Source organism: Seriola aureovittata, chromosome 11 (assembly GCF_021018895.1).
Source record: "Seriola aureovittata isolate HTS-2021-v1 ecotype China chromosome 11, ASM2101889v1, whole genome shotgun sequence".
NCBI lineage: Eukaryota > Metazoa > Chordata > Actinopteri > Carangiformes > Carangidae > Seriola > Seriola aureovittata.
In genome coordinates this window covers 1,669,121-1,681,606 of record NC_079374.1, presented here as the reverse complement: position 1 = coordinate 1,681,606, position 12,486 = coordinate 1,669,121, and the positions used below count along the sequence as shown (strand labels likewise).

General features: G+C 44.6%; 1 protein-coding gene across 3 annotated transcripts in view; it reads left to right on the top strand.

Annotated features, from left to right (window-relative positions):
* Positions 1–12,486, top strand: part of kdm6a (lysine (K)-specific demethylase 6A) — a 40,502-nt gene that overhangs the window by 7,507 nt on the left and 20,509 nt on the right. For 2 of the 3 annotated variants that reach the window (XM_056388852.1, XM_056388851.1), the window contains exons 5-8: positions 1,854–1,912; positions 7,401–7,521; positions 11,576–11,630; positions 12,124–12,158. In XM_056388852.1, coding sequence (XP_056244827.1) covers positions 1,854–1,912; positions 7,401–7,521; positions 11,576–11,630; positions 12,124–12,158 — 270 coding nt within the window. Of the gene's footprint in view, positions 1–1,853; positions 1,913–7,400; positions 7,522–10,047; positions 10,209–11,575; positions 11,631–12,123; positions 12,159–12,486 lie in introns of those variants that run through there. The other variant, XM_056388854.1, reaches the window with a different exon arrangement.

Genomic DNA, 12,486 nt, shown 5'->3' with positions numbered 1-12,486 from the left:
AGTTTACAGTTTTTAGGGCACGAGAGAGCAGTGAGATTAAACCAAAACAGTAAAGCTGTGCACTGGATAGCTTAATAGTTAGCTGCAACTTGATATTTGATACACTGGTTATCAGTTGATCAGGCCTTGTTTGGCATGACATTGATTTTGCTTAAAGCTCCTCCAGTGTAAAGGTGTGTGTCCATGTGTAGTGTGATTATAGATCAGCTCTAGCTTCTATATTAATACTGTGAAAGTATCAAAGCCTCAGTCCACAGAGAAATGCACACAGCCTGTATTCAGAAACTGAGCCTTAAAACCAGCCGTCAGGACTTCTGGAACTTTGTGATGTCACAACAAAGCAGTCACCAAGCCCCGCCCACCTGGACCCACCATCCAAACCTTTACAGGATTTGGTTTCTCTTAGTATTTACAGGAAATCTGCAATATTTTTATTGGATCACTCAGAAAACAGTCAGCCAATCAGAAGAGAAGCTCAGAGCCTCCTCTCTTCTGATTGGCTCACTGACCTGTTGTTACTAGAGCTGCAGAGAGAAGCCTGAGAGAGGAGATGTAAAACTACACTGAGATGATTTTTATATCTTCTGATGGATCAACACTTCAAATAAAACACAGAAGAAGAAGAAAATATAGCGCTTTCACTTCAGTAACGGTGCAGCATTAGTTGTCCCAACAAGCTTTGCCAAAAGGATTTTTATGAGGACATGATGATGAAACAGTATTTCATTATTTCCAGACATATTCGCCTCAGTTTAGATTGCCCACAGTTCCTGCTCATGGCGTGGAGTTTAATTGTCCAATCAGCTGTGATGTGATGGCGTCCAGCCTGTCCTCCCCGTCCTGTCAGCGTGGATGAATGGGTCTGTTTGGTTTGATGTTTCACTGTTTGGAATGCCCATTAAACGGAGGTGCTGAGAGTTCGATGGTGATCGGACCTGACAGCTCCGGGCTCCTCGGTATTACACAGATCTGCACAGTGGAGAGAGGTCCTGCCCCCCCACCACATGATGGTGCGGGGCAGGCGGCTCATGGTAGCCGTGGTGACGTAAATAGCCCGGCGTTGTCGGCTGGATGAGGGTATAACTCGTCCTTTACTTTTAGAGACACGTCGACACGTTGATGATGGAAATGAATTGATTTATGTTCAGTGAGTCGTGTGACTGGATCTCATTGAAGCCGTGTCACTCTGATGTGTTGTGTGTATTATCTGGTTGGGAAGTTGGTTAAAATAAGTGAAGATAGAAACTTGAATTTAAATGTTATGCCATCGCCAACATATATGACCGTCTCCTCGCACTTGCTGCTCATCCTTTTATTACAGTTTGTTTACATGTCCTGCACTGGGGACAACAGTTTCCCCTCAGCTGTATATTTAATACATTTATATTAAAGAGTTAAATCCCCAAATCTGTGAACTAGCATGTGAATATCAGAGTGTTTCCTTTGAATTTCTTCATCCTCTAGTGTGTTCTTGGCTTGGGCGATATGCCAAAGTACAATGTACAGTAAGTGAAGCAGTTAAATGAGGGTCGGACTCAGCAGCAGGACAGACTCTGCAAAACTGCAAAAAAATAAAAATCATAATATCCTTGTTTTTCAATATTATGAAAAATATTGTATATGGATGGAAATATCATGATATTTGATATTATTGAATATTTAATAATTGCGCGGTACAGTAGAAATCATCAAGCAAACCCCTCCAAACCAGGAAATGAATGGATGAATGAATTACTATAACCCTTAATTGGTGCAGAGATATTTAACTTCACTTTACATTATGAACATAGTGTATTTAAAATGGCATCAGTGATCTGACCATCTAACCATCTTTAACCCTTTTTTCCCTCCAGAATGCTGCCTTTTTATACGGCCTCGGCATGGTTTACTACCATTACAACGCCATTCAGTGGTAAGTGCCTTTTCATCGACCATATTTTCATCTGATGCATGACATGATCCAGTTTCAAAATGACTGTGCGTTTTCTTGTCGATTTGGAAACACGGCGGTTAAATGAAGTTTTGAAATATGCCGACGTTTTGCTTTCTCACCTCGTGGAGGATCGATATCATCGTCTCATCTGTGTGTGTTCAGCTTAGCCTAGCTTAGCACAAAGACTGTAAATAGAACTGGCTGGCTTGTATCATTGATGATTCTGTAGGAGACGCGGTTAGAAAGCTTTATTTAGACGTCAGACTATTTCTTTTATCATGTTGAGTTTTCTGTATTTGGACATCTTTATGACTCGTCAGTGTTCATCTGTGTTTCCTACTGATTGAGGATTTATATATTTGTGGGCTCCACCGTGGAGTGGAGTGGAGTGGGGGTGTTGATGTGCAAAGGCGTAAAGATCTTTGTCATCCATTGCATGAGAACTGGGTGCACCACCGCTGCAGACATGTTTTGTGTGGCTTTAATCATCATGTTTTGATAAGGGCAGATCGCATGTTAACTGTTGCACTTACCGAAATGTCCTCAGTTCAACTCTGCTGAGAGAGAGACAGCTTTCCTCTATGTGAAGCTATAGCTGCTGGTCTGTCATTATCAGCCTCCTCCTGCTGCCTTTGTGTCTATCCAGCAACTTTTCTCTGCCTTCGTGAGCTACCACAACAAAACATTACTGAGGTCTGTTTTCTTAGTGTAAGCCAAGCCTTTTAAGATTCAAAACCACAACATTTATTTTACATTTTTCTAACCGGATGACCCCAGTTTCTGCTCTAATGCTGCAAGGAGCTACTCGGCTGATGCGTCTGAATCCCTCAAAGTTTAATATTTGTGGGAACAGCCTGTAAAAAAACAAAAATCCAGGTGTTCAGTCCAGGTGACGTCAGGCTCGGGAGGGATGGACCACATACGGAGCAGAACATCACTGACAGAATCACTTTATTCTCGTGCTGCTTGTAGCTACAGTGGCTAATCTTCACATATTTACAATTAATTATATTAAAAAAACTTTTTTAATATAACTATTTGTATATCACTTTTCTTGACAAAGTTAAAAAGTGCTTTACAGAAAGAAAAAGGGGAATAAACAAACGCATCATAAAACAGAAGTAAATTACATGAAAATATAAATTGTCTGTATCATGGGAAAATAAAACACGACAACATTCATTAAAGCTTTGAGATTAAAGAATGTTTTAAAGCCAGTTATGAAGCTGCCTGTCTGATCTCGACAGGTCGACCAGCGGCTCGAGCAGCAGAGACCCGCCACTGATAAAATATAGTATTCTTAAAATGCAGCTGCTTGATGGATGGGCTTTGGTCGACTCTTCTTGTTGACTGTTTAACTCGTTGTCACGTTGTGTTTCTGGGTGAACGCCATCATCTGTCTCACATGGAAAGAGCTCATATTTTCACCTTTGGAAACCGTCGCTTATTATCGCTCAGTTATACAGTTTAGAGTTTAGGAAACGGACCATTTAGTTTCACTGAGCGTCTCATTTCTCAGTTCTGACCTGAGGCACTTCACCTGGACGTGCTGACACCTCCTCCACCTGGTGGCCTTTCTCTTGTTTGTCCGGCCTCTGTTGCTGCCCCTCCGCCTCACCCACGGCCCTGAACGATTCCAGGATTGTTCTGCTGCCAAGTTTGTACGGCCATCTCTGAGGCCCGGGGAATGTGACAGAGGGGGGAAGGGAGGGTGGGTGTCATGTTGGGCTCTGGAGGATGGATTACGTCACCCTGAGCCCGAGGCCGGAGGAATGCTGAGCTGTCAAACTGTGAATGTTACTTCACAGGGCTGAAGCGGTGCTCGCTCGGCGAGACACTGGCCCAACTATCCAGTCTGCTCTGTTCTGTTTGTTTCAGCTTCACCCTAACAAAACATTAGTTTACAAATACCATGCGAATGTTAATACGGAGCAAGTGTGGATCATTTATGTTATAACATCTCAAATAGTGCAACAAATGGCAGCAACACAACAGAGCCAAACTGTTGTTTTGTGCCTGATGGATTCGGTCTGATGCCCTTTTCCAAAGCACAGAGTTTTCCTTCATCGGTGGAGTCTGCCTTCTGCTGTGTGTCACAACCTATTCTGCAGAAGAGCTCCAAGTATTCACTGTGAATCCTGCCAGTGAGGGAGGAGAGGGTGAAGCCGAGCTGGAGGGAGGGAGGGAGGGAGGGAGGGAGGGACCAGATAAATGAGGAGGAAGAGGGAGGGAGATGGGTCGGAGGGAAAGGGGGCAATGAGTTCAGTCCTGTGTGTGTGTGTGTGTGTGTGTGTGTGTGTGTGTGTGTGTGTGTGTGTGTGTGTGTGTGTGTGTGTGTGTGTGGCACCCAGTCAGCAGTGAGCTCAGTGCTCGGCCGCTTCATACAGGAGAAGGGGCTCCATGCTGACATGCAGTTGCCATTGTTGTCATAGCTACACAGTGAGTGAGTTCAGTTGGAAAGTAGTGTTTGTTTTATGTTTTAATTTGCTCTCGTCTCCGTGGACTTGTCTTTTTAATATTGTTAAGAGGGGGGGGGGGGGGGGGGGCATAGTCCTGGAAAACCTGGAAAACAGATGACCATGTTTCCAGTCATGGAAAATGGGAGAGAAAGTCAAATCTCCTGAAAATGAATGCCGTCATTCTCCTGTTTTTGGCCGATGTCATGTCAGTAAATGGACGATCTTGTATTTTGAACAGGCTGCTATCGGTTGTTGTTCGTCACACACCGGCTAAATATTTGCTTACTTTGCTAGCATCTTTGTTAGCGCAGCATCAAACCCAATGCTGCGTCGCTCAGGTAAAACAGACCATAATATGACATGACATGTTTCACTTCTGTAGCGTTAAAGCATTAAAGATGAAGTTCTTGCGATTAATTTGTCATGATTTCATAATTAAGAGATGACTTCATAGATGAGTATAGACTGAGTTTATATGAACATATAAAGGAACATATTGGTGTACGGAGTGATTCCTGTCATCCCTGAAAACGCCCTGGAAAATGATCTGTAGAAAAGAGCGGGAACCCTGTTGCTGCTAAGACGACAGCAGTGTTTGCCGACGATGTGAAGCTGGCCCTCAATAACCCTACACACACACACACACACACACACCACTATTTAGTTCAGCAAATTAAACACAAATTCAGTCTTTTGCTAAAACGTCACTGTTAATTTTCCCTCTCTGTATTGGTCAAAAGCCAGCGGGTCATAAGAGCCACACTTTTAATTAGGCTGTGACAGACATTATTAACAGTTTAACGAGCTGTAAGAGGTGAAATCATTCGGTGACTTTATTTTTTTTTCAGACCGTAACGACAACCCTCACCCACACACTCAGTCAGCTGTAGCTTGTTAATTCCTCCTGGCTCTTAATATGCCCTCTGTTTATAATGGGCCCACAGTGGTTTTATTAAAACAGAAACACAACTCTGGGCGGTACAGTGGAGAGGGAGCTCGTTAGTCGTGGCGTGTAATTGACGGACAGCTGGTCGTCAGAGAACAGGATGTCGAATCTTCCGGTTAAACTTGTTAGCGTGTCGGTATTAGTATTGTTAAAAGCTTATTATCTTTAAAAGCTCTGAATCAAGACCTCAGGGATTTTGTGAGCTGTGAAGTGAGTGTCCACTCAGACCGGGAAGCTAACATTAGCTCAAGTAGCTAAAGTGCAGAGTCAGTTAAATCAGACGCTGGATCGTATTTCCTCCGACTGACCGGCTTGGATTTGCTTCATGTAAATAATGTAATTGCTCCCAACAACTAATGTGGGACATTTTCAGCTTGTATCGTCTTTAGTTTCTGGGATGTGGAGGCGGGTCGTGGCCCTTATAAACAGGTGCGAATGCTACACGCTTGATATTTTCAGGGATTGTTCTACACTATTCCACGTCTTTAACTTCTATAGTGGTTGACCTACAGCTGTGTGTTAGCCGAGTTATGCCTTGCTGAAAATTGTATCTTCATCTTTTATATTTTTATATATAATACTCATGTTACAGTACTTTCTCTTACAACTAGGTGCATGTCTAAAGAAATAACATTTTCTGATTTATGAGGCATTAAAAATAAAAAATGATTTCACACCTTTATTTCTAGTGCATATTGCCCATGTATGACACAGTCTCCCCTAAAAGCAATAATGGAAAGAGCATGTTTTAATTAGTTAATAAAAATAAAATAAATGAATTAATCAAACTGACATTCTGCAGAAAACAGAAGTAGCGTCTAAAAAAAGAGTTAAAATAAGCTCGACATTTCCAAGCTCTCATATGTGAGAAAACTCCAGATGTTATTTGATACTTTCCACTTATCATTTATATGCATCTCTGATTATGTCTGTCTTGCATTTAATGCGCTTCATGCAAATGAGTTTGGCTGCAGCTCAGAGGACGGAGGTGAAGCACAGAACAAACACCAAACAGTCTGAAAGAGGAAGAGTGAGCACTCTGACATTAACAACGTGATAATAATAATTGATCATACATTTTTTTTTAAAGGCACCTTGAGATGGATAAAAAGATAAAATGCGAGTACAAGGAATAAAATTCAAAATAAATTACAATAAATGTGAGGTCATAAAAATAAATATGATCAAGTGCTGCTGCTGGGGTTAAACAGAGTGGTTAAGTTTGTTTTGAGGTGGGATTTGAAAACGAGAAGAGAATCAATATCACTGACGTCTTGAGTTCCAGTCGAGGGGCGACGAGGCTGAAAGCTCTGAGCCACAGGGCAGGAGGTGGAGAGAGGTTGATGCAGGAGGAAGATCTAAGAGAAGGTGTGCAGATATGACATTAAGGGTTAGGGTTCCTGTTACACAAATATTTCATCTTACGCTTGAATCCCTGACGGGCTTTAAGTCGACGTGGTTGACGCGACAGTGAAAAATCAGCCGTTGTGATGTTTGTTGATCGCTGTTGCACAGCTCTGCTGCAGCAGCGATCTCCCTCTGAAGATGATCTGTCCAACACTTCATGACTGTAAACCCCACGAGCAGCGAGTTAGCTCGATCAGCCGTGTCCAGAACACGTCGCCACGTTTCAACGAAACGCTGTGGATCCTCCACCAGACTCGCTCTGAGGTCTCTACAACATCCTGCCGACTGCAGCTGAGTGTGAAATGACAAAAGCCCTGAAATATTTGGTCTGTGGTCGGCCGCTGCGTTTGCACCTGCTGCCACCACACCAAAAATAAAAAAAACGTTTCAACATTTGACTTGAATGCATCTCAAACCTCCTGCAAGTCCTTCAGAGCTGGGATTTGAATCCGTCTGCGATGCCTTGTGTTTGGATCTGATGTAGTAACGGTCACACCTACGTTATCACCACATTATCAGTGTTCAAGCATTGAGTCATATCATATTTAACTTTGTCAATATTCCCCAGCTCTGATTTAAAGTCACTTAAACTGGTCGCAGTGGAACTTGTGTTGAACTTGTGTTGAACTTTGTGTTGTTGTGTCTCTCTTTCCAGGGCAATCAAGGCGTTCCAGGAGGTGCTTTACATCGACCCCAGCTTCTCCAGAGCTAAAGAGATTCATCTGAGGCTGGGACTCATGTTTAAAGTCAACACGGACTACGAGTCGAGCTTAAAGGTACATTTCAAACGCTCTCGCACTGAGAGGTGGAATAAGAAATGTCACGCAGGGCCTGATACTGGGGTACGCTTCATATAAAATGGGTTTCACCTGCAGCACCAGATGGCATCTTTTAATAGGATTCATTTTAATTAGAATCTTCACTGCAGAAGGAAACTGTCAAGTTAAATATACACTAAGGAAAAAAAGTGGGAACAGAGATATTATGGGATATTATAGTAAATATTGTTTAATGTTTAGATAATGTATGTAATTATATAATAATCATACTTGTTGTAAAGTAACAGATGCTGCGATTAGGTAATTTAATTGATCAGCATCATTTTAGAGCAAAAATCTCATATTTTTTGGATCCAGCTTCAACAATGTGAAGATGTTTTCTTTGTCTTCGTCATACATGAGAGGGAAACTGATGAAGATCTTTGGGTTTTGGGTCGTTGCCCTGACAACACACGGCTCGTCACACATTTGAAGACGTGATCATGTGATGTAGGAAATCATATTATAAATATTCGTGTGACTCGTCAGTGATGATGACAGTCAGACCTGTCCCGGTCTCTTCACGCCGCCCTGTGCGTTTCATCCGGTGAACGATGACGTGAACAGAGAAGAATCTTTTTTCCGGTCGAGCCGCTCCGCAGTCATCGGACCCTCCTCCTGCCTAAATAGACTTCGGCTCACCGGTCGTCAGATTAACAAAAGGCTGGTGGATCATCTGTCCCGTCTGTCTGAGTGCGAGCCGCTCCGCTGTCTCCCGACACCTGTGACACTGTCTGACTGCAGCCTATGGATCTATTGTTCTGAGGGTCCTGGTTCGCTTTAGGGACAGACCGCTATCTGATCCCGGGCTTTGTCCTGCTCCAGACATCCTGTCACAGCGCTGCGCATCATGCATGTTAATGCGTCAGTATATAACAGAATCTTGTTTTACATTTAAACTCGGAGGCTTTGTTTTTCCTCCATGCCGGCGCCAGTCGGAGCGGCAGCCATATTGTTTTCAGGTCGTCCGTCTCGTTCTCGTGGACACGATATCTCAGTCACACCTCGACGGAACTTTGTCAAATTTGGTACAAACGTTCACTTGGACTCAAAGATGAACTGATTTGAATTCGGTGGTCAAAGGTCAAAGGTCAAGGTCACTGACCTCACAAAAGACAGTTTTGGCCTCGTGAACATGATATCTCAGTAACACTTTGAGGAATATCCTCAAATTTGGTGAAAACATTCGCCTGGACTCAAGGACAATGATTACACTTTGGTGGCTAAAGGTCAAAGGTCACAATGAGCTCACAAAACGTGATTTTGGCCTTGTGAACGCGATATCTGGAGAACTCCTCAAGGTAGTCCCTTCACATTTGGTACAAACCTTCACTTGGACTCAAAGAAGAACTGATTTGATTCTTATGACAAACTTTCACACAAATGGTTCATTTTTTTTCTATGACTATGAAATAAATGAAACGAGTCTGAGTGGCGGAGGGATACGACCACGAGGAGGAGAATCTAGTTGTGAACGGATCAGTTCCTGTTATTCCTGTATTTCTCATATCACTTCAGAGGAGTAATTATTATAATTGCTGTTATTATTATTATAATAATTGTGGTTGAATCAGCACCTGACAGACTGTGAACGTTGTAAAGGTGAAGTGTAGTAGCGCGGTGTCGTCGTACGAGATGAAGCACAACCGTGTGCGCTGATGCTGGAGGTGGTTCAGTATTGAGCTGTGTGACTGCACGTGCTGCACGTCCTCACTCTGTCTTGGATGCACCCCTCCCTCTTAGTGCTGGCTTGTCGCCAGCAACACACACACACACACACACACACACACACACACACACAGTTGCCCCAGTTATCTACAGGGAGGGGTGTGCGCACGTTTAGAGGAGCAGGGATTGAATCAAGGTAGGAGAGCGAGGAAAGAGAGAGAAGGGAAATAGAAAGCGACACACAGGAAATTGTTAGAAAATGCTTGGTGTTGGGGGGGGGGTAGAGAAGTGTTTCATGCTGCTTCCTCTTCATTCATCCTCTTCCTCTTCATTCATCCTCTTCCTCATGGACCACACTGGGTAGAGGAAGAGACTGAGAGGCGGCAGGTGATGGAGGAATGAGACGTTGGCCATTTCTGAGAATATATTGTAACCTCGTTACGAGCCAGCCGTCGCAGTCGTGCGTGTAACTGCATCTTCACACTCACGCCAACTTAACTCCATCAGTGGCTGCTGATTTTAGCTAATGAGAGAGTGTATGAGTGTGTTCACGCACTGTGTGTTGGTAAGGTGATGAGTTGGCTGTTGTCTGTGCAGCCATAGAGGAGAGCTTTGAGCTGAGAAAGGAGGTGAGATAGAGGGAGGGGGGGTGTGTGTGCCTGCCTGTTCCAGCTTTGAGGTATTGTGTGTCATCTCTCTGCACTCTCCACTGCAGCCGTCTGCTGAATAGTAATCAGTGACACCAGGATAGAAGAGGGGGAGGGAGGGGGGAGTGAGAGAGGGAGAGAGAGAGAGAGGAAGGAGAGTCATGGGGAGGGAGGTGGAATGCCAAGCTGACAATCCTGCTGCATTATCTGCCTGCTGGTAGAGCAAGTGTGAAAGAGAAGGAAGGGAAGGAGAGAGGAGACGGAGGCAGAGAGCTACAGGAGGATGCAGCGGGGCTCCGGGAGGAAGAGTGAGGTCTGCCAGCCGTCTAGGTAAACGCTGCGTTCGAGTGCGTTAGGACATCTGGCAGTGACGAGTGTGTGTGTGTGTGTGTGTGTGATGTTTTGTAGCTCATAGCTTTAAATGGAATTTATTCTTAGAAGACTTGTGTTTTTGTGTGTGTGTGTGTGTGTGTGTGTGTGTGTGTGTGTGTGTGTGTGTGTGTGTGTGTGTGTGTGTGTGTGTGTGTGAGAAGCTCCACTGGCCTTGGGTGAAGCATGCAGCCGAAAGCTTCTTGATTGTTATCTGTCTGATATTGACTGTGTGTGTGTGTAGCTGCAGCTGAAAGGCTGCACACTCTCATCCTTTAAGTGTGTGTGTGTGTGTTTTATATCTTGTGCTCCAGCCTTTAAGAAATCTGCCTTTTTAAAGGTTTCATCCTTCCTGTTTCCCTCCACCACAGCTGTTCCACCTCTCTGTGCTAGATCCTTGTTGTTGGGGCAGTTCCTGGTTTCAGCTGTTTGGAGCTGTGTCACTGACCCGAATAAGACGCACAGCTGGTGCCTGTTTAAGTGCATAAACCTGCACTGTAACTGCAACAGCACCTGTCACCTTGAAGCCACCTATGGGTGCCCTAGTGTTCCCTTTGCATGGTGGATACTCATAGTACTCATGACTTTAATAAAGCATGGGGTCAGAATAGTGGTTGCATACATATGTGGAGTAATAGAGCTGTATGGGAAGGGGGGGGGGGGGGTCTAGCTGGAAGAGAAGCCCCAGAGAGCTGTCTCTGTGGTTGTGTGATGCATTCATGGTCTGATCTGTTCAATGACCCTGGATGGGGGATCTTGGTTAGTAGTGTGCCACGCCTTGGCAGCCAGGCTAAGCCTCTGCAGACATCTGCCTCCCTCAGCAGCTCTGTCCTCACCTCTCATGGCGGGACAGGATGCTGCTCCACATCCTGGATGTCAGGGTGTCATTTTTTATTTATTTCACTGAGGTGCTTTAGTCGTGTGGTTGGACGGGAGGAAGGCGGGAATGTTGGAGCAAGTTGTGTGTGTGTGATCCAGAGACAAGAATATCTATAGTTCAACCCCCCCATATACACATAACACACACATAACACCCACACACACACACACACACACGCACGCACCCCCTCCTCCTGCCACCCGTGTCCTCTCATGTTACGGTCACCAGGGTTCACTCATGGCTCGTGTGGATCTGTCGGGGCTTTTTATTAACACAGTTTTCTTAAAAGCAGCAGATTTAACCACTTTATGTCACTGCAAGGAGGAAGTAGGTGATTTATTCTCCTCATGCAAATCACTTATTGTATCAGTAACATGATCATTCAGACTCTTAATCAACAATCAATTTCTTTTGTTTATGGATTTCCCCTCTTTTTCTCTCTCTGCAGCATTTTCAGCTGGCTTTGATCGACTCCAATCTCTGCACTTTGTCCAAAGCTGAAAGTAAGTAGTGTTTCTACAATTACCAGAGGGGGTGGGGGCTGGGGGGTGGGGGGGGGGGGGGGGGGGGGGGTGGGGGGGGGGGGGGGGGGACAACATGGAGAGCAGCCATACGCCGCCGTGTGATGCAGCATTAGATTTGATGTACCAGCCTGTCAGTGGCAGAAAGCACATATTGAAAGGGCACAGGAATATTTCTACTGAGCAGTTTTTCCTCTCTGCTGCCGTTTCCCTGCTGACTCTGCCCAAGACTGGGGTTGCCTAGGAGACAGCAGAGAGCGAGAGAGAGGGAGATGGAAGTGCTTGCAAGCACATTGCACATACACACTGTGATTTCAGATTACATGTACACGCCGGGGAGACTGTCCCACTCCCCCCTCCCATCTGTGCTCCATACTGTCTGCAGTCTGTACACACTCAGGTCCACAGGGGGAATCTGAAATATAGTAAGTGAACTAATTATTCTTTCCTCTGCTTTTTTTTTCTCTCCCCACAGTTCAGTTTCACATCGCTCATTTGTATGAGATCCAGGTAAGAAGTAATCTATTGCTACTCCTGCTTCTATATTTATTCCGGGCTCGTGTCGTAACAGACTGTGGAGGTTTTCATTTTTAGAGTCTGACGAAGGTTCACACACTTTTTTTTTCCTTCTTGTACTAACTACTACGGTTCTTCTGTTAGTTCTCAGGGTATCTTTGGCCTTCTCAAGGTCCTGTGGTCAAGTGTTTGAGGAAATGAATGATAATTTATCTTGCAATGACACACACACACACACACACACACACGCTTTCACAGATATGTGCTGTTCCTTCCCTCTGTTGACCAAGCAGTTACGCACGACTGAATTACGCTGCCACGT